The sequence below is a fragment of the Leptosomus discolor genome, unplaced genomic scaffold (assembly GCF_034619465.1).
Source record: "Leptosomus discolor isolate bLepDis1 unplaced genomic scaffold, bLepDis1.hap2 HAP2_SCAFFOLD_31, whole genome shotgun sequence".
Classification (NCBI taxonomy): domain Eukaryota; kingdom Metazoa; phylum Chordata; class Aves; order Leptosomiformes; family Leptosomidae; genus Leptosomus; species Leptosomus discolor.
The window spans coordinates 3,118,902-3,139,310 of record NW_028237959.1 but is presented as its reverse complement, the minus strand read 5'-3'; the positions used below and the strand labels follow the sequence as shown (position 1 = coordinate 3,139,310).

The following is a 20,409-nucleotide window of genomic DNA, read 5'->3' as shown; positions in this document are numbered from 1 at the left end:
GCCCCCCCTCTCTCACCGCCTTTCCCTGCAGCTCCGGGAGGCGGAAGGCCCCGGCCCCGGCAGGGGAAGGCGCCCACCCGCTCCCGGGGCCGGTCCCGCCCCGCAGACGCCTCCGTGCCGTGGGGCCGGTCCCGCCGCGCCTGCTGGGAGGCCGGGCCGGGCCGGCGGGGCCATGGCGGGACCGGGGCTCCCGGCCGCGCTGCTGCTGCTGGCGCTGCTGGGCTCCGCCGCGGCGGGCAGCCCCGGGGCCGCCGGCTGCCAGGTGCCCCCGGGTGAACGCTTCGACTGCGGCCCCGAGCGGCTGCTGTCGCAGGCGGACTGCGAGGAGCGGGGCTGCTGCTACGCACCCGCCGGCTCCAGCTCCAGCCCCGGCTCCAGCCCCGGCCCGCCCTGGTTCTTCTTCCCCAGCGGCTACCGGAGCTACCGGGCGGAGAACCTGACGGCCACCGCCACCGGCTATGCCACCCGGCTCCGCCGCGTCGCCGCCAGCTTCCTGCCGGGGGCCGTGGGCAGCTTGCGGCTGGACGTGGCGCTGGAGACCCCCACCTGCCTCCGCTTCACGGTGCGAGCCGGCCCCGGGCCCGGTGCCCCGGTGCTCCGGACCCCCCCGCTGACATCCCCCCCCTTCCTTCTGTCCCCGCAGCTGCGGGACCCGGCCCGGCAGCGGTACGAGGTGCCTCTGGCCACGCCGCGGGCGAGCGGCCGAGCCGCCTCCCCGCTCTACGGGCTGCAGATCAACCAGGATCCCTTCGGCCTCGTCGTCTGCCGGCAGCGCGACGGGCAGGTCCTGTAAGTGCCCGTCCTGCCCCGAGCCTTCCCGAAAGGATTCGGTCTGGAAGCGGGTCCTGGCCCCAACCCCAGCGGTGCGTGGGACGGAGCAGAGATGCGGCAGGGGATGGCGGTGACAGCAGCGGGGTGGCGGTCAGCGGCTGCGGGGGCTTTGCTTTGAGCCCCTCTGCGGTTCGGTGCCTGGGAAGGGAAGCAGGAGTCCCAGAGATCAGTCGAAACCCGGCTGCTGGGCACCGCTGGGGCTGTTTGCCGGAGTCTCCCTTTCTCTCCGGCAGGCTGAACACCACCGTCGCGCCCCTCTTCTTCGCAGACCAGTTCCTGCAGTTCTCCACCTCTTTGCCCTCCCATTTCATTTCTGGGCTGGGGGAGCACCAGACGCCGCTGGTCCTCGACACGGTGTGGACCAGGGTCACCCTCTGGAATCAGGATATGGCGCCTGTGGTACGGAGCGGGCTGAGGGAGAGGGAGGTGGCTCATCTGCGCCTGTGGGGGTGGCCCTGCAACCTCTGACATCTTGTTTGGGGCTGGGGAAAGGCATCGGTGGCTGTGGAGCTCTGGGACCTGGCCTCAGCCCTGGGCAAGCCCGTGGGACCGTTGTCCCCAAGTCAGGCTTTGTCCCCCCTGGGGCTCTTGTTTGGCTCAGAAGCCGCTTTCCCTGACACGGTCCAGGGCTCTTGTTTGGGGCAGAGCTCTGCTGACTCAGGCAGTGTCTGGGGCTGCAAGCCCTGGCTTTGCACCCCGAGCCTTGACGGTGCTTCTGGCCAGTGGCAGGCAGGTGGGTGGGTGGGTGCTGTGCTGGGGCCTCCAACGGAGCCTCACCCGCACTGCGCTGTGCTCTACTCCAGCCCCAGGTCAACCTCTACGGCTCCCACCCTTTCTACCTGGTGATGGAGGACAGCGGTTCGGCTCACGGCGTCTTTCTGCTGAACAGCAACGCGATGGGTGAGTCCCACGGAGGTGCTGGGCATGGGCTTGGCCCACGTCCCCATCCTCAGCTTGTTCCTCCGGCGCTCGTGCTTCGCCAGATGTGCTCCTGCAGCCCAGCCTGGCCCTGACCTGGCGCACGACGGGCGGGATCCTGGACTTCTACGTCTTCCTGGGCCCTGACCCCAAGAGCGTGGTGCGGCAGTACCTGGACGTCATCGGTAGGGCCGAGCCGCGGGCGGGGGGCACGGGTGCTCCTGGGCTGGCTCTGCCGGGATGCTGCGAGCGGCGCGGTGGGGCCGGCGTGGCGGAGTGGGGCCACGGGGGAGCACGATGCTGGGCTGTCCCTGTGCCCACCTGGCCAGCACCCGCCCTCTCGGCTTCCAGGGTTCCCCGTCATGCCTCCGTACTGGGGCCTGGGCTTCCACCTCTGCCGCTGGGGCTACTCCTCCACCGACATCACCCGGCAGATCGTGGTCAACATGACGGCAGCCCGCTTCCCCCTGGTAGGTCTCGGCTGCTCCCTGGAGCCTCTGCCCGGAAAGCGGCCATGGGGGAGTGACGGGGAGCCTCTGTGGGGTGGGGGTCCCACAGCAGCGTGCAGGGGTCCCTGCTCCTCCCTGAGCACCGCTGCCACCATCCACAGGACGTGCAGTGGAACGACCTGGATTACACGGATGCCAAGAGGGATTTCACCTTCAACAAGAAAACCTTTAAGGACTACCCGGAGATGGTGCAGGACTTCCACCGCCACGGCCCGAGGTACATCATGATCGTGGTGAGTGACACCCCCGGCCATGCTGAGGCTTCTGCGCAGGTGGGCTGGCACCGGGGTTTCTGGCAGCCCCCAAGGGCGGTGATGGAGCTTCCTCTGTGGAAGGCGGGGGAGGCCATTCCCTGCCCTTCTTGGTGAAGCCCCGGCTTTGTGCCCTGCCAGGATCCTGGGATCAGCAGCTCAGGGCCTCCCGGCACCTACAAGCCCTACGACGAGGGACTGAAGCGAGGGGTTTTCATCCGAAACGCCACGGGGCAGCCCCTGATCGGGAAGGTACGTGTCGGGAGCAGCCCCAGTCCCTGTGGGAGGGGGCTTGAGTGGAGCCCTGAGAGCTGAAGGGAAACACGGAGGGGTTATGGCCGTGGGGGGAAATGAGGTGGCATGTGGGGGCTGTGGGGTGCAGCAGGGCTTTGCCCATTGCTGCCTCCCTCCTGCAGGTCTGGCCGGGTCCGACAGCCTTCCCAGACTTCACCAACCCAGAGACTCACGAGTGGTGGCACGACATGGTGAAGGACTTCCACGACCAAGTGCCCTTCGATGGCATGCGGCTTGTGAGTGGCCCCGGCAGAGCTGCCGGTTGTGGCTCCCTGGCTTCTGCCCTGCGCTTCAGCTGGGCTCTGGTGCAGCAGCGAAGGCATCCCATCCTTTCCCTCCCCTTCTCTTCCCTCCCCGGGACACGAATGAGCCGTCGAACTTCGTGGAGGGTTCCTGGGACGGCTGCCCCACCAACAGCCTGGAGCAGCCCCCCTACGTGCCAGGTATGGGGGTCGAGTACCAGCCTCTGCCTGGGGTTGTGGGGAGCCCCGGGAGGAGCCCAGGGGATGCTCCGGTCCCAGACAAGTGGGCTCTGAGCTTGCCCTCGCCTCCGCCTCTCCCGTGCAGGTGTGTTCGGGGGACGCCTCCAAGCTGGGACCATCTGTGCCTCCAGCCAGCAGTACCTGTCCTCCCACTACAACCTGCACAGCCTCTACGCGCTGACGGAGGCCATCGCCTCCCACGAGTAAGCCTGGGGCTCACACCTGCTGTCCCGGAGGAGCTGATGCAGAGCCCAGGGGATGCCAGAGCCGGGAGAGAGACCCCCCTCCCTGCGCTGCGGCGTGGGCAGTTTGGGCACGGGGGAAGGCATTTGGTGGATGGGCAAGGGTTTGGTTTATAACACTGCCTGCTGCTGCCAGGAAGCTGCCTGCAGTGAGTGAGCAGTGCCTGCGACACCTTGTCACCTGGATGATGCTCCCCGATGCCTTGTAGCAGCTCTGGGGGGTGGACACAGACGTTGTTCTCCGAGTAGATAATCTCTCCATCGAGTATGGAAGATGAACTGCCACCACCACCAGAATTCAAGGTCAGGAGGTCGGAAGCTTTGGAAGAGGCACGTCGGAGGAGTCGCCCCAGAGACATCGCCAAGGAAATGTTTCCATTATCCGTCAGCTTTAATCAGGAGCCAATTTTTTTGTTCATTTTTTGACCCTATTGCTCTATCCTGTTTTGGGGGGCGTTTTGCAGGCGTTTTATAAGAAGACAAATGGTTCTAGCCAACACGTTGTTCAAATGTGTGTGTTACCATCCTGAAGAGTACCAGATGATCACCAGTGGAACAGACAGAAGGGTAAGCAAAGCTGCGGGAATTCTGTTTGAAGGAATTCCAAAACACAAAGTCGGGGGCTTGTTATGTGATGAAGCTCCTGAAGCCCCACAGAAGATTGTGTTACAGGGCTGAAATCTGTGTGCTGTTCACACAGAACTGAGCTCTCCTCTCTGGTCTGCTCTCTAGATTCGGTACTGGGAAGTCTGCAATCAGAGAAGTGGAAGGATCTGTATCGGGTTCCGTCAATGGGATGGACATCACATCAGATGGGGCGTACTTTGTCACAGGTGAGTGGGTGGATGAAACTAGACAAGAGGAGGTCATATTAAGAGCAGGAAAAGGAAGACAACGAACCAGGGATCTCAGTGAAGTATGAAAAAAATGAAAGAATGGATTGTAAAGGGGAAAATAAAAAGAATCACTGAAGAAAAATACTGAGAAAAAGGCTGTAGTTCAGACTTGGAAGATACTATGGTTCAGTCTTGCAAGATGTAGTTTAAAGGTGAAGACAAGGTTCAGATGTCTCCAAGGGAAGAAAGACTACAGGGTTCCACCTTGCCCTGCTCCTCATTCAGTTCAGTGGTGTTCACAGTGCACTTGAATGGTTTGTTCAAGCGCCCTACTCGAAGCCTGGAAGTATCTGTTGGTTTGCGAGCAGGAATGACTCCAGGCTCCATCTAGCCTCAGGCTCACATGCTCCCTACCACTGTGCCGTCCCTTCTGGGAGCCTGGCACAAGCACAGAGGAGCCATGGTATTGCAGATCTTGGCTATAGTTAAAAACCACAGATTTGGTGGCAGCACCAGTTGTTTCAGATGAACCTGGTTAAACGAATGTTGGTGAAGAGCCTTTTGAAGACAGTCAATATTATTAAAATCATAATCATATTAGAATCACAGTTTGGGTTGGAAGGGACCTTTGAAGGCCCTAGAGTTCCAACCTCCTGCTGTGGGCTGGGACATCTTCCACCAGACCAGGTTTCTCTAAGCCCCATCCAGCCTGTCCTTGAACAGTGCCAGGGAGGGGGCATCTCTCTGGGCAACCTGTGCCAGTGTCTCACCACCCTTCATAGTGAAGAATTTCTTCCTAATATCTAATCTAAATCTCCCTCTTTCGTTTTGAAACTGTTACCCCTCATCCTACCACTACACTCCCTGATAAAGAGACTCTCCCCACCTTTCCTGTAGCCCCCTTTCAGTACTGGAACGTCTTCCTAGAGCCTTCTCTTCTCCAGGCTGAACAACCCCAACTCTCTCAGCCTGTCCTCACAGGGGAGGTGCTCCAGCCCCCCGATCATCTTTGTGGTCTCCTCTGGACCCACTTGAGCACATCCATGTCTTTCTTGTGCTGGGGGCCCCCAAGCTGGATGCAGCACTGCAGGTGGGGTCTCACCAGAGTGGAGCAGCAGGGGAGAATCCCCTCCCTCGACCTGCTGGCCACGCTGCTTTTGATGCAGCCCAGGATACAGCTGACCTTCTGGGCTGCAAGCGCACTTGCCAGCTCATGTCCAGCTTTTTGTCCACCAGCACCCCCAAGCCCTTCTTGGCAGGGCTGCCCTCGATCAACTTGTCCCCCTGCCTGTGTTGATACTGGGGACTGCCACAACCCAGGTGCGGGACCCTGTCCTTGGCCTTGTTGAACCTCATGAGGTTCACATGGGCCCACCTCTCCAGCTAGTCCAGGTCCCACTGGACGGCCTCCCTTCCCTCCAGCATATCAACCGCACCACTCAGCTTGGTATCACCCGCAAACTTGCTGAGGGTGCACTCGATCCCACTGTCTATATCATTGATGAAGATATTAAACAGCACTGCTCCCAGTACAGACCCATAAGGGACGCCACTGGTCACCAACCTCCATCTGGACATCGAGCTGTTGACCGCTACCCTCTGGATGCGACCATCCAACCAATTCCTTATCCACTCAACAGTCCACTCTTCAAATCCGTATCTTGCCAATTTAGAGAGAAGGATGTTGTGGGGGACCGTGTCAAAGGCCTTACAGAAGTCCCGATAGACAACATCAGTAGCTCTTCCCTTGTCCACTGTTGTAGTCACTCCATCATAGAAGGCCACGAGGTTGGTCAGGCAGGACTTGCCCTTGGTGAAGCTGTGCTGGCTGTCCCGAATCACCTCCCTGTCCTGCATGTGCCTTAGCAGAGCTTCTGGGAGGATCTGTTCCATGATCTTTCCAGGCACAGAGGTAAGGCTGACAGGTCAGTAGTTCCCAGGGCCCTCCTTTCTACCCTTTTTAAACATGGGTGCAGTGTTTCCCTTTTTCCAGTCACCAGGGACTTCACCTGACACCTGGTTGGTACATTATTGGTACCAATTGCTGGCCATAGCTCGCTGTGATCTGCTGGGGCAGGTCCTGAGCACTCTACTGGACATTGATTCTCTACTTCGGTTGAAAAGAAGTAGCTTTTGCCATAAGGCCCGAGACAATGTATCCCACCCTTCCTAAACCAAATGAATGCCTAAATATTCCCCTGCCTGTGATCTGGGAACAAAAAGCAGCAGAACTCTGTGTAATCATTGTTCTTGCTTTGTGCCCCATGCAGGTGGTGATGACCATCTGGTGAAACTGTGGCACTACAACGAGCGTGCAGTGACTCATGTTGGAGTGGGCCACAGTGGCAAAATCACCTGTCTCAAGATCTGTCCTGGGAACAAGTACATTGTGAGTGTGAGTGCAGACGGTGCCATCCTGCTCTGGAAATACCCAGACTTGCGCTAACAGTTGACACAGGAGCTGTGAGGCTCCTACTACCTCGGCCACTCCTAGCAATCCTTTTCTTGTACAGCTGAGGTTGTTTGAAAGCATTTGTTCTATTAGAGGAGATACTATTTTTATACTCTCTGGTACGCGTTTATCAGATCCTTCAGATATCCTTTGTAGCACTGCATAAATAGGTCTGATTTTTTCAGGGGGGCTAAGAATTTGCTGTTCCTTTTAGATTGGTGTGAAAGGATTCATCACTTCTGAAAATCATCTTGGCTGTTGTTATAACACTTGCATGCTGTTACTGCCACCTCTCCTGATAGTGTCCCAGCATAGTCTTACTTGTATGTCTGCTCATTTTTGTGGGCGCTCTCTTGCTTTCACGTGGTCTCTTTCTCTTCCCTACCCCCTTCTGTCCCTTCCTTTAATGAATAACTTGTTGTGTAAATTCAGTCTTCTGTGTTCATTTTAATTTGTCTGCTCCTGATTAAGGAAAAAGCCCTCAGCTCCAACTCAGGCGTTTAACTGGGAAGCTCTTTTGAGTCAAGCTTTTAAATCAATGTTCTCAAAGGAATCCAAGGATGTCAGGGCTTCTTCATTTGCGGTGTCCAATTTAAAACTCTCTTCAGGGACCTGGTTTTCAAGAGCGAGAGTGCAGTCATTTCTAAAAATGCTTGGATGTTTCCAGCTAGACACATTCAAATTCCTGGTCATTGGCCTAATTTTTCAAACGGGCTCCAAATTTGCAGGAAATATGTATTTAGTCTGAGAACGAATACCAGGTATCATATGTAGTATTAAACCCAACAGCTCTCGAGATACTGTTTGTTTAAAGATCAGTGCAGGCAGCCAGTCTGTGAAGTGATGCAAGTGAAGTAAATATTTCTTTTGCAGGTGCTGAAGGCCTGTGAGAATTCTGTCATAAATTAAAATGGTAGGAAAATGTTGCATTCCTTGATGTTAAGGCTCACCGATGTTTTAGTTAACTAAGATGAAGATTTAAAGGTGGCATCAGCCAGGTACTGTCATACCTGTATCGATAGTATTAGCTGTTCTGGTAGGCAATTTAAAGGGATTTAAGGTATATTTAAAGGTATGATTGCTTATTATTCTTTATATGTCCCTAAAAATGTTTACTGCTCCTAACACAATAAACCTTTTGGACTGGCTCAGGGGGTATCTGTGCACCTATGTTGTCCGCCAAACACCACGCAAGTCATATTCCTTCTGGTTGAAATACCTCTGCTTGTACTAATGGAGTCTTTAGCAAAGGAATTAACTCATTCCTTCCCCTTTTTGTTTGGAGTCAAGACTCGATGCTGTGCAGCGATAAACACTCCAGCAGGTTTTACAAGGTCTGCAGCAATGCTCGCTGTGGTTTGGAAGGCAGAACCAAACCGCTGGAATGTGGGACAGACAGGCAAAACATCTGTGCTTGTGCTAGGGGAGTGAAAACAGAAGTGGAGCCTGTGAGAGCTAACCAGGCCATCCTGAAGACCCACATCACCGCCAGCCCCCTGTGCTCTCTGGGGTGTGGGGTTTTGAGCTGCAGGTAACTGTCTGGCAGAGTCCCACCTCAGCAAAGCATTTCCCTTCCCATCAGATCACACCAAACCTGTCATTACAGGCAGGGGGAGAATCCAAGTACCCATCGGGGAGCCAAAGTCCTGTTTCGGTGTGGGTGTTCGCTGGGGTGTAAGGACCAAAGCCCTGCACGCTCCTGCACTAGCTGGTTCTTCACGGCTTGGAGGCAGCAAAGTGAGACAGGCTTTCCTGACTCACCTGGCCACTGTCACCCACTGACTCCGTGGAGGACAGGAATTGGCACATTCAGAGTAAAGGCTGGTAACCCACACTTTCTGTTTGTGACAGCCAGCCAGGGCCTGTGTTTGTCACCTTCCAGATTTGAAAACTGAGAGCGCAGATTAGTTGGAGAAGTCTTGTCCTGCCCATCTTCCTTTTGAGTGTGAAGTAGCATCGCTTTGTTGAAAACAGCCCAAATGTTAGGCGTGGACACTGGCTGAATTCGCCTGCTCCAGCCCATATAGGTCACTGCCCAGGGTGGCGGTTGGTGCGCCGTAGCAGCAGGACGGCATCTCCCCTGTCCTGCGGCACAGCGTGCACACTGTGCTCCGTTAGACCCCCACCCTAGTGTCCATGCACAAAGCTGGGCTGTCACATCCTTGCTGCTGTAGAGGTAGATGATTTGGGGCTCTGCCCCTCATCGTGTGTAGGAACTAACACGGCCGTGACTGCAAGTAGCGGCGTGACCTTTCAGTCTGTTGGTGCGGTCGGAAAAGATGAGCCCCCGTGGCTGAGCCAGGCACTGGCAAGCTCATCTACTTCCCAAGCGGCGCTCAGCTGCGCAGCAGCTTGGCAGCGCTCGTTCCCCCAGCCCAACCTCGCCCCTCCCGGCACATCTCACACAAGCCCTAAGAGCTGTCCACGCTCCTCACCAGCACGGCCGGGCTCCCCAGGGAGCCCCCGGAGCTCTACAAATGGATGTGACCTACATGAACGACACCAAGAAGCAGACAGGCAGAGCAACCTGTGCTGCTCTTCCGCCAGAAGTCAGGTTGTGTTTGGAAAACATGCAGTCACCGATTTCCCCATTATGCATTTGCCTGACGGCAGGCACGTTGTGTTTTACAGCATGAATGTATTCATTACGGTATCATTAGCTGTGAAGAACGGCCCGGTTAATAACGGAGATCGGTAACGCTCGTACACAGAATCAGCCGTAACGAACGTGCTGTTGCCATCCAGTGCTGGGGAGCTCCAGTGCCCCCCTCTTCGCTGAGGCAAAGGGAGCGGATGTCGCTCCAGTCATATCAGGAAAAGCAAAGAGGTGTCACTGGCAGAAGGCACGTTTGCCTGCCCGTTGCGTGTGCTCCTGACATCGCTGCCCCTCTAGCTCGGTGAATTTGCATCGGGAGGAGGAGTCGTCAGGGCCAGGACAGAGATGCATGGGCACCATGGTGGCACCAAGCTCCCTTAGCTGTTTTGATTGACGCCGGTGATTAATGTCAAAGTGCAGCTAAATTCTGGTCCCTGTGGGCCTGGGGGAGGGGATGAAGGGAATGTGAGTGAAAATCAGGCAGGTGCTGGGGTTTGGAAATGGCTTTATAATCCTTATTGCTAGGGGGGAGAAAAAGGACGGTGTGTTAAAAGGACTTCAGTGATGCCTGACTCTTGGTGAAAGCAGTCATCGCTGTACGGCATCGGGCCATGAGATGGGAGACCCAGGTTTCTAGCTGTACCATTAATTCACAGCACAATGCTGGGATCAGAGCCCCTTACCACCAAGAATTTGTCTTCCACCCCCCTGATGCCATCCTCCCTCTGGGAGCTGCTTTCTCCTGGTCTCAGGCCACAGATACCGCTGACGTACAGCCCTGCAGAAGGGCTTGCATCACCCTTCTTCCCTTCCTGTCCTCAGCACAAAAGCTTCATAGGGAGGTTTTTTAACACACTAGCATCTGAAGTTAATTTTTTTTGTTGTTGATTTGCACATCCCTCAGCACCTCGGGGCGTCTGTTTGTGTGGAAATGGGTACCCTGGTGCTCATGCCAGCAGGTGCCCAAACACATGGCTGAGCTGGGCTGCTGTGCAGGGAGAGGGGGAGCCCAGCCCCGGGCTCAACACGGGCAACAAGTCCCTGGGGAATTCAGCTTACCCAGTGTTGCCTTTGAAGGCATGGCGACCTGGCTCAGGAACGGCACGGTGGCCTTCCCCGGGCCGCTCGGGCCATTAGCTCACTGACACCAATGTGGTGGACGGCAAATGGCGTTTATTGCTGGGTGATGCAGCGTTATATAGCTTAGGTTTATGACCTCATTTCCGTCTGCTTACATCATAAACTAGGCACTAATGGCTGTCGGGAGGGGGGGCCCTATGTTTCCGTACAGCGCGATATCTTCCGGCTGCCAGACCCTAACTCTCTACATTTCCCCCCTCCCTATGGATAGTTAAATTTGTTAAATATAACAACCGTTAAAGAATAAAAACCATCTTAAGATATATATCGATAACTTGGATAGAAAATATAAGGCACTCTAGAAAAGAAGTAATTGGGGGATAATCGGGGGTAACGGGGTATAATTGGGAATAGCAAAAAAAAACATTCTTAAAGCAGTTGTCGGCGTTCTACCAACATGATGTTAACCTTCTCTAGCCGGCTCTTAACGAACGACACGAGCCTGTTCAATATACAGGGTCCGAAGATCAGTGCTATCACGATCATTGCGATCGGCCCTATCAAGGTAGATATTAAGGTGGTCAGCCACGGTGAATGGTTAAACCACGACGCAAACCAACTTTCTTGTGCCTCTCGTTCCCTTTTTCGTTTTTCCAGTCCCTCTCGCGATTTGGTCATAGTGTCCCTCACTATTCCGGTGTGGTCCGCGTATACGCAACATTCTTCCCTTAGTGCAGCACACGCTCCCCCCTGCTGTAAAAACATCAGGTCTAATCCTCTTCGGTTTTGCAACACTACTTCAGATAGTGATCTGAGTGATTGTTCTAGCGCAGTTATTGATTGCTCGATTCTAGCCAGGTCCTCATCTACTGCTATCCTCAAGGTGCTAAATTCTTTAGTCTGTTGTACCAAGGATGCTACTCCTGTACCTAATCCCGCCCCTCCGATGATCATTAGAGTAGCTATGGTTAATGCTGTAAAGGGTTCTCGTTTGGACACATGATGTTCTGGGGTAATCTGTGAGTCATAGACAAAGTCTTCGGGGTGGTAAAAAATTTTAGGGACTATAGTTACCTGGACACAATATTCTGAGGATTCGTCAAAGTTTGTTAACAACAAGCAAGGTGTAACTCCCATAACAGAGCAAACCCACTTAGCATTGTTGGCTGGTATCAACCACTGCGCAGGGGTCTGACTTCGTGTCTCATCTACACACAGTTGCTTTTTGTGCTTTGGGACTTTGCCTACACACACACCACTTCCTACCACCTGCGCCAAAGTAATCCCTTGCTTTTTTGTGTCCCATTTGCATTGGGCCGGATTTGTACCATTTTTCCGTATGGGTGCGTCACTTATTCCTACAGCCTCATAAAAGGGTGGCTTCATTCCGTAACACAGCCAACAATGCTCCGTGAGATTTGGTGTAGTTTTGTTCAATATTTGGTAGCTAGCTTGCATCATGTCCCAGAGATCATTTTTGTCAGGGATTTGGGTGGTTTTTGTCATGGTTTTGGGCCCAGTCTCTTCGGGGGCGTGGGTGGTTTGGATCACAGGAACTTTCTTTACATAGACCTCTGGTTTCTTGGCCGAACTGTCAGCCAGTACCCAGTTGGGGCCTACTGGCAGTGGATCATTCAGGATTGTTTCCTTCCTTATGAGAATTAAGCCACCCTTGTCTGTCCCCGGTTCTGTGCACCTCACTCCCCACATTCTTCCGATTATCCACACTTTGTCTGTGGGATTGCTAACATTTAAGAAGAGGTATTTGCAGTTCCCATGTCCTCCCCACTTCTGCGGTGGCCTGCACTCGCACGGACCCCACTGGACTTTTAGGTACCTGTCTCTACCACTACCCGGTATCCAACTAGGGGCTATGGTCTCGCAACCCCAATAGCTGCAGTAATATTGACCAGGGGAGTTGCAATACCCCTTCCCAGGATTCGAGCTAGGGCAGATGTAAAATCCCAGATGCTCCCAGCATCGGGGTCTCGGGACAAGCTGACATAGAATGGAATTAAAGCTTGGTGCCCCTGGTGTTGTCTGGGTCGCGATGATCTTTTGGTCTTTGAGCTGGAGTAAGGTCCATTTAAAAGATTGGTGGGGATGGTGTTCTGACTCTGCCTGTTCTATCATGATAAGCCCTAAAATCAAGATCACACAAGGGCATCGTAGCCCTCCCCCAGGGGGACTATGTTGCCATTGTTTGGATTCCGTATGCGCGGAACTCTCAGGTGCGGACAGGATGCTTGTCGACTTGTCATCTTCTGTTGTCACTGGGGCGTACGGGTTACGAGGGCGTCCGGTAATCCGGTCCTGTGGACAAAAACTCACAGTTTTCATTAGTTTTATTCCAGAGGTCCGGTTTAATAGACTTAAGCGGACACCCCTTAACTTTTCCATCTTTTTTGACAGCGGCATACCCTCGTCCTGTGAGGACTAGCCTCTACCCTTGCTCCCATTCCCCTAGCTCGTTTCTAATTATAACCAGTGGGCCTTCTTCCAGTGCCTGAGTGGCCCAATGTTTTTGAGTGGGACTATTCCTTTCTTCCCCTCTGGGGAATTGATTCAATGCTAAAAGAGTGGTTGCTAACAAGCGTGCTTGGTCCCCTGGGGGAATGGCGTTGGCAAAACCTTCTGCTTTTGCCAATACCTCTAATTTAGATTTCAAGGTTTGATTTGCTCATTCAACTATTGCTTGCCCTGTGCTATTATATGGAATGCCGTGCGTTAGAGTGATACCCCATTTTGAAGCAAATGTCTGGACTGATTTAGAGACGAAGTTCGGACCATTGTCTGTTTTGATTTGATTAGGGATGCCAAGCCACGCCGTGACCGTCAACCAGTGTTGGATGGTTGCTTTGGAGTCGGTTCTGAGGTGTTGTGTGGCTACGATCACTCCGCTATATGTGTCTACGGTCACCGCTAGCCACGCTCGAGGCTTCAGCAACTGGCAGAGCGTGAAATCTGTCTGCCATACCTCGGAGGCTTTGAGGCCTCTGGGGTTGACTCCACTGGACTATAGTGGTGTTTTCTGGCAGTGGGGACACGTGGCTACTATGTGTTTCGCGTCAGTGACTGAGATCCCGCATTTTTTCGCTAGCGCTTTAGCTCCGATGTGGAGAGATTCGTGTAGCTGGCGGGCATCTCTTAGCGTCCACAACCCTTTTGCAGCGGCGTCTGCTTTGTCGTTGCCGGTTTGGAAAAACCCTTTGATTGGGTCGTGGCTGTTGACGTGGATGACCGATATGGTGCCCTTTCGGGAAAAAAGTGCTTCTTCCAGCATTAGGGCCGCTGTGGATGTTGACACGCCAGGCCCCGACATTGCTAAACAAAGCTTGGCCACGAACATCGAATCGGTCACGATGTTGAGGTGTTCCATTGGAAACAGTCCACACGCCAGTACCACAGCCATTGCTTCCAGCTGCTGGACTGAAAGCGCACCATCGGTCATTTTGATACAGTGCCATTCTCCTCCTGATTGCCATACTGCCGCCGCGGTTGAGGTTGTTGAAGATGCGTCTGTAAAGACTGTTGGTCCCTGTTGGGGCCGGTCCATGATCTTCTGTGGGAGGTCGATGTCGACAACCGCCAGCATTTGAGTCCAGGGGGGCTTTGTGGCGTACCGGACTTCTCCACCAAATCCAACGAGAGCTATGGCTAGATACTCTGACATAGCCACCGATTGCGCTGGGAGCTGTTTGCGGAAGGGTAGGTATATCCTGGCAGGTTCGCTGCCTAGATGTCTTAGGGCGAGTTTCCTGCCTTTCATAATGAGATTACCGAGGCACTCGACTCCTGGAGAGAATGCGCGCGACGGTTTTCCCAGGACTACCCATTGTATTGGTTCAGCTTTGTCAGGGGGTCCCTGGGCTAGTGCCCCTACTCCCCCTCCCTCCGTAAAGTGGACATACAGATCGAGTGGTGCATCTGGGTTCCACCTGGCGAGCATGCTTGATGATACCTGTTGCTCGATGAAGTCAAGAGAGTTCATTGCTTCCGTCGTCAGAGTTTTCTGCTCCCATGGGTTCTTTCCTTTCAGGAGATCGTACAGGGGTACCATGGTTTCAGGAGGAATCAGGACGATGTTACGGAGCCATTGCAAAGATCCCACGAGCTGCTGCATATCATGGAGTGTTTTGATGTTCCGACGGATTTTTATTTGAGGGGGGGTTACGTAAGAACTTGTGATCCCCACTCCCCAAAAGCTTACACTTGGTCCCCTCTTAATTTTCGCACTTGCGATTTCAAACCCGTATGTTTTTAAAGTCTCTGAAACTGTTGATACCAGTTGGTCCACCTGACTTCCTGACGGCGCGGCAACTAAGATATCGTCCATGTACCGGATGATAGTCGCGGTCGGGTCGCTGCGCCGAACCGGTGCCAACGCCCGATCGACTGTAATCTGGCAGATAGTAGGCGAGTTAATCATCCCTTGAGGCAACACTTTCCACTGGAAGCGCAGGTTGGGGCGTTGGCTGTTTGGGAACATGACAGAAAAAGCAAATCGCTCCCTGTCCTCCTCGTGCAGGGGTATGGAAAAGAAACAGTCCTTAACATCAGGGACGGCACAAGGTTGTCTCTCTGGTATCATAGAGTTCATGGGCAACAGCGTTTGGACGGGCCCCATTGGTTGAATTTTTTTATTTACTTCACGCAGGTCATGGAGGAGGTGAAACCCCTCGCCAGTTCGTTTGGGTACAACAAAAACTGGGGTGTTCCATGGGCTAATGGAAGGTTCAATATGACCTCGTTGTAGCTCGCGGTCGACTAGCTCAAGAAGGGCATCCATTCAAGGCTTTGACAGGGGCCACTGCTCGACCCACACTGGGTCAGACGATTTCCAGATCAGTTTAATGGGTGGAAGTGGGTGTACGGCAGTGGCCCCTACGGTAAATTTGTTACCCTGGCTTTCAACAGGGTTAGAGCATCCCTTCCCAACAGGGGTGGGACTCCTGACATGACATGTGGGAAGAGGGCAATAGTTTTTTCTGGTCCTTTTTCAGTGTGAAGCATGATTGCTACCAATTGGATGCTCTTCCGAGCTCGGGTTAATCCCCCCACTCCACCCACCATGGGAGCGTCTTCCAATTCCCAATGCAGGGGCCAGTTTGTCTCAGGAATAACTGTAACATCTGCTCTGCTATCAATCAAAAAGGGGACACTAATAGTGGTACCATTTAAGATACTATAGAGGGAACAGGTCCCCCACACTACTGGCGGGTTATCACACTTTACTGCCAGGGCCACCCTGGGGTCTCGCCCCCAGAGGGTGGTCCTTGTTGTCTCAGAGGTAGGGATAGGTTCGGCTGGACTGTCGGTTGAACCGTAAAGTTGGTCGTTCCTCAAGGGGGCAGCGGGTTCGGGAGCACTTCGCCCCATCCGGGGTTGGCATAGCTGGGCCGCCTCATGTCCCAAGTGGGAGAGGGCTGTGCGCAGCCCGGGTGCCCTCTCCCCCTCCCGTTTCCCTGGCTTTTGGATCGGCATTCCTTTGCAAAATGTCCTTTCTTTCCACAGGCCCAACACGGTCCTCTGGGTCGATTTTGGCGCGGGGGGAGCGCTGCTGGCGGGTCCCCTAGCTGAGGGCAGTTCGCCACAACGTGGCCCACCTGGCCGCATTTAAAACATGCCATCACATTAGCTATTGCGGTACGAACGGCCGCCTGAATCGGGGCTAGATGCTCTTCCTTTGCGACATGCTTAATCATGTCTGCGATACTTGACCCCACTGGCAGCGATCGTAAGACTTCTTTGGTTGACGAATTACACTGCTGACGTAAACAATCTGCAACAACCGGGCCTTTCGCTTCCGCAGGCAGGGTCGAGGAATCGACCGCTGCCTGGAGGCGATCTACAAATTGTGTAAAACTCTCACTCTCATTTTGCTTTATCGTGGACCATGGCGATGGCTTGACAATAACTCTAGAGGCTGTGCGAATGGCTTCTCTGGCCGCACGAGTAGTTGTCCTAACTTCGTGGGCCCGCAGGCCCTGGGCCTGCGCCTGGGGGGTAATCATTGTTGGGTCTGTACCTATCAGCCGCTGCAGGCTGGAGCCATGGAGCGGGTGATCCGCCCCGGTTACTTGGGCTAGTTTCCTCGCACAGTTGTCCTCCCATTCTCGTTTAAAAACGATCATCCCTGCCCCATCAAAGATCCATCTACAAGTTTGTTTTATGTCGAACGGGAGCATATCGTCTCCCCCGAAAACGCCATCTATAAGGGTGGAGACCATGGCAGAATTAAGCCCTTTATCAGAAACTGCTGAGACTGTGACATTAAACAAGGGGCTCCTGCTTCATCCACAGTAACCACTGATCTCCAACAAAACATTAACCAAACCAAGTTCATCTTGTGCTTACCAATTTTGGGCCTAATTCTGCCGTGCATTTGAGGTTTTTGGGTTGGGGGTTGGTTTTGATTTGTTTGTTTCTGAGCAGCGATGGTTAAATAGAGCTTTTTTCCGAGGTAAGTGGCAAGAGAACCAAGTTCAACAGAGCAGGCAGCCCCCAACAGCAGAGCACGGCACGGCAACCCAAGGCAAACACTGCACCTCTCGGTAGGTCACTTGGGCTCACTACAGAACACGGTCCCCAGCTAACCACCGAGGGAGCTTTGCGCTCCAACGAGGCGTGCTCCCATCGAGGCTGGGGATGAGGAGCTCTACGGCGACTCCAAAGGGGTCACCCAACCTACAAACTGTGTAGCAGACAGGGCAGCAAGACGACCTGATGGGACCGCAGGCGGGTCTGGCACAGCGCCCTCCCACAGCACCATTCAGCGCAGAGCAGGCTCTACCTGCTGCTGCTGCCCCTAGCTGGCAGCCAGACCGCCCGAGGCACGGCAGCTCCTGTTCTGCCAAAGGCACACGAGGAAAGGAAACACCCGTGTGTTCCTTTGTATTCACCCGGCCTGCCCTGCTCGCAAACAGGCCAGTCTGACCTAGAACACAGCACACAGCACCACAGTGCCAGGGCACGGAGGGATCAGCCCAGCGTGTTCCTCGTGCCAAGTCCCCCTCTGCAGAGCAGCCACTGGGCAGCCAGCAACGAAAAGAAAAGCCGACAGGCCCTGACTTGTCCTACCGGGGCACTGTATGCGGGAAAGATTTAGGGGCCTAGAGCAAGCATCGTCAAACACTGACTAGCTCTGATTTCTTTAACCACGGTTTTAACAGTATCTCCAGACAAACAAGGAAGGAAGGAGGCAGAAAGGGCAAACAGAAATCGGCGTGTCTCAAAGAGCAGCGTGAAACCTGCAGGGAAGGAAAATAGCTGTCCTGATTCTGACAGATTTGTACATACAGAAGATGGCAAACGAGACTGCAGAGTCTTTGACAGAGCCTTCATTAAAGGACAAGCTATTGGTTTAACTGGTAATCCCTGGATTTGTCAGCTTGAACCACAGCATAAGCAGTTTCTGCATTTCAGTCTTTGCTGGAACTTGACGGAGAAGCCTCGACCTCGCTACGCACTGTGCCCAGCAAGCGGTTAGGGCAAGACAATTACTCTGCAAGTCCTTCGCACCCATGTCTCCTTCTAGCACCAAACACAACACCTATCGTCATGCCTCAGCCCCAAAAACCAAACACCAATGGAGCCGTATGCTCCTTCTTGTCCGGGTCACCAAAAACCACCGTCCTGTTTCAAGCCTTGGGTTATGTCTTGGAGGAAGTCACTTGCCTCGACCACACTTAAAGAGCAAGTCACCTTTCCTCTCATGGCACCCTGCAAGAATACAGACGGTAAACTCTGCTGCAATTCCTCCTTCCCACCAGCAAGTTACAACACACCATTTCGACACAGCGTTGAAGGCGTCCGAAGCCGTCATGTGGAGCAACCTGTAGGGCAGCAGAGGCCCTGAGTGTCCCGCACGTCTGAAGAGGGTCATCTGTCACCACAACATTTTGTGGGCAGCACGGTCTGTTCAGCTATGCCCCGTGGCTGCCAAGACTGAAACCAGCCCGGATACCCCGGCCTGTAGCTACGCCGGCTCTTTCATCGCAGCTCTGAAAGTGCTAAACCTGCAGGTGCAACCAAGGAAGGTGCTGGCAGGTGGCTGTGGCTGTTGACCAGGGAATGCTCCCTCAGAAAACATGAGGGAGCTTTCCTGTGAAGGACAGCAGGTGGAGACGCAGGTATGAGACAAGAGCTTGTGTGATGTCCTGCTGCAGGTCTCCAGGGGCTCTCAGGAATGCAGGCAGAGGTGCGGGACTTCTCTGCCACCAGAGGCAACATTTAATTAGCTTTTACCTAGCAGAGGAAGAACAAAGCAACAGGTAAAAAATCAAAAGCTGCTCCCTGGAAAACAGGAGGAATTTAAAGGGAAACATCGCTTTGATCTTGCAGAACACTTGTTGCTCCAGCACTGCCCTGACGTGCAGGCGGCCGGCGCTGCGGGTACGCACTCGCAGGCTGGGAAGGGGAAGCCCAAATAAGACAGGAGGTGAAGAACACGGTGTCCTGCCAGCACAGAAATTTTGTCTTTTGCATTTGTCTTGCAGAAGAGCTACGCATCGGAAATCAAAGAGAGTTCACGATGATGTTGCAAACAAATAGCCAAATATACTGGGATATATAAATATCATCAGCAAGACTCAAATTAGTCCAGTCACCGTTGCCAGGGGCTAGGGAATTCTGCATAGCTTTGGTTGCAGCACCAAAGAAAAACAGATGCACGTCACTGGACGGTTCCAGGGAGAGTGACGAGAGTGATCTGGAAAGAGATTGCTGAGGAAAGACTGAAAAAAAAGGGAAATGTATTAAAAGTCTTCGTATGTGTGAATTGTCACTGCCAAAAAAAGGAAGAGCTGTCCATGGAGGACAGAAGCAGCCGGGCAATTGGACTGTGGCAAGGAATAGAGTCCAGCCATTCTAACAGCAGGGATAACGGTGGAGCAGAACAGGGCACCCTGCAGGGGCCATTTCCATCCCTGGGGCGTTTCAGAGCCGAGCCACAGAAACAGACTGGCAGTCGGTCCCAGCACAGGCCAGGTGGTGCACTGCGCCTCTGAAAGGCAGCTTGGGAGCGTGCCTCTCCTTCCCAAAGGAGAACAGGAGTTCACACAACACAAGCCAGCAAATAACAGAGACCAGACCTGCAGGGTTTGCTCTGTTCTGAGCCCCCTTCTGTGTGGGACAGCGTCTGCACACACAGCCCATGGGGCCTGGGTCGTGGGGAGCAGCAGGTATTGCTGCTGCCGGGCTTGGGAAGGCAGGCGGGAACTGTCCTACAGCTAAGTCAGCATTCAAAAAAATCCCCATATTTTTCATATTAATTTTCTATTTATCCCCTGATCTGAAGAGAGTCTTTTCAACGTGGCAGAGACAACCCAGCGCTCCAGAAGCTGAAGCACTGAATTAGCTGATAAGCTCTTGCTGAGTGCCAATATTTATGGGGACTCATCACACGAGTGGGTGATGGCACCAAGGGGGGGTGACGATGGCTGGCTGTTGCGGGGGGTTTGCAAGCCACAGTATTTTGCAAGGATGCAGTATGGGGTTTTGGCTGCACCGCAGCACATGGGGGTCCTTGCTGTGCCAGCACGGCACCCCCCCAGCTCTGGGGTCTCGCCTTCCCTCTGCCCCCCCCCTCTCTGGGGACAGCAGCAGTGGCCAGTGCAGGCAGCGTGGGGGACTTGCTGCAGGTTCCTGGGGTGGGCTCACTCCCATTCTCGGTGCCCTGCCAGGGACATCCAGCAAGAGAAAAGGCAGGGACAGCTGGTGTTAAAAAAGTGATTTTTCGTTTGGGTTTTTTGTTTGTTTTTTATTATTTTTAAATTAATAAAAAACCTTCACCTGTTTTTTGTTTTTTCCTTTTTTTTTTTTTTTTAAGCAAGATTGATTTGAATAGCAACCCCCCCCCCAACCTCCCCTCTCCCTGGGGAAGGGCCATGAACCAGGGTTGCAGGGATGGGGCGGGGG

At 54.0% G+C, this 20,409-nt stretch overlaps 1 protein-coding gene across 1 annotated transcript; it reads left to right on the top strand.

The window, feature by feature from the left end:
• Positions 1 to 172: 172 nt before the first annotated feature.
• LOC147412313 (lysosomal alpha-glucosidase-like) lies at positions 173 to 8,933 on the top strand. Its single transcript, XM_086481481.1, has 14 exons — positions 173 to 562; positions 644 to 789; positions 1,065 to 1,230; positions 1,635 to 1,731; positions 1,815 to 1,934; positions 2,101 to 2,219; positions 2,360 to 2,491; positions 2,651 to 2,761; positions 2,926 to 3,038; positions 3,161 to 3,246; positions 3,371 to 3,488; positions 4,260 to 4,360; positions 6,634 to 6,758; positions 8,877 to 8,933. The coding sequence occupies exons 1-14, from the start codon at positions 173 to 175 to the stop codon at positions 8,931 to 8,933; spliced, it is 1,881 nt and encodes a 626-aa protein (XP_086337607.1).
• The last annotated feature ends 11,476 nt before the right edge of the window (positions 8,934 to 20,409 follow it).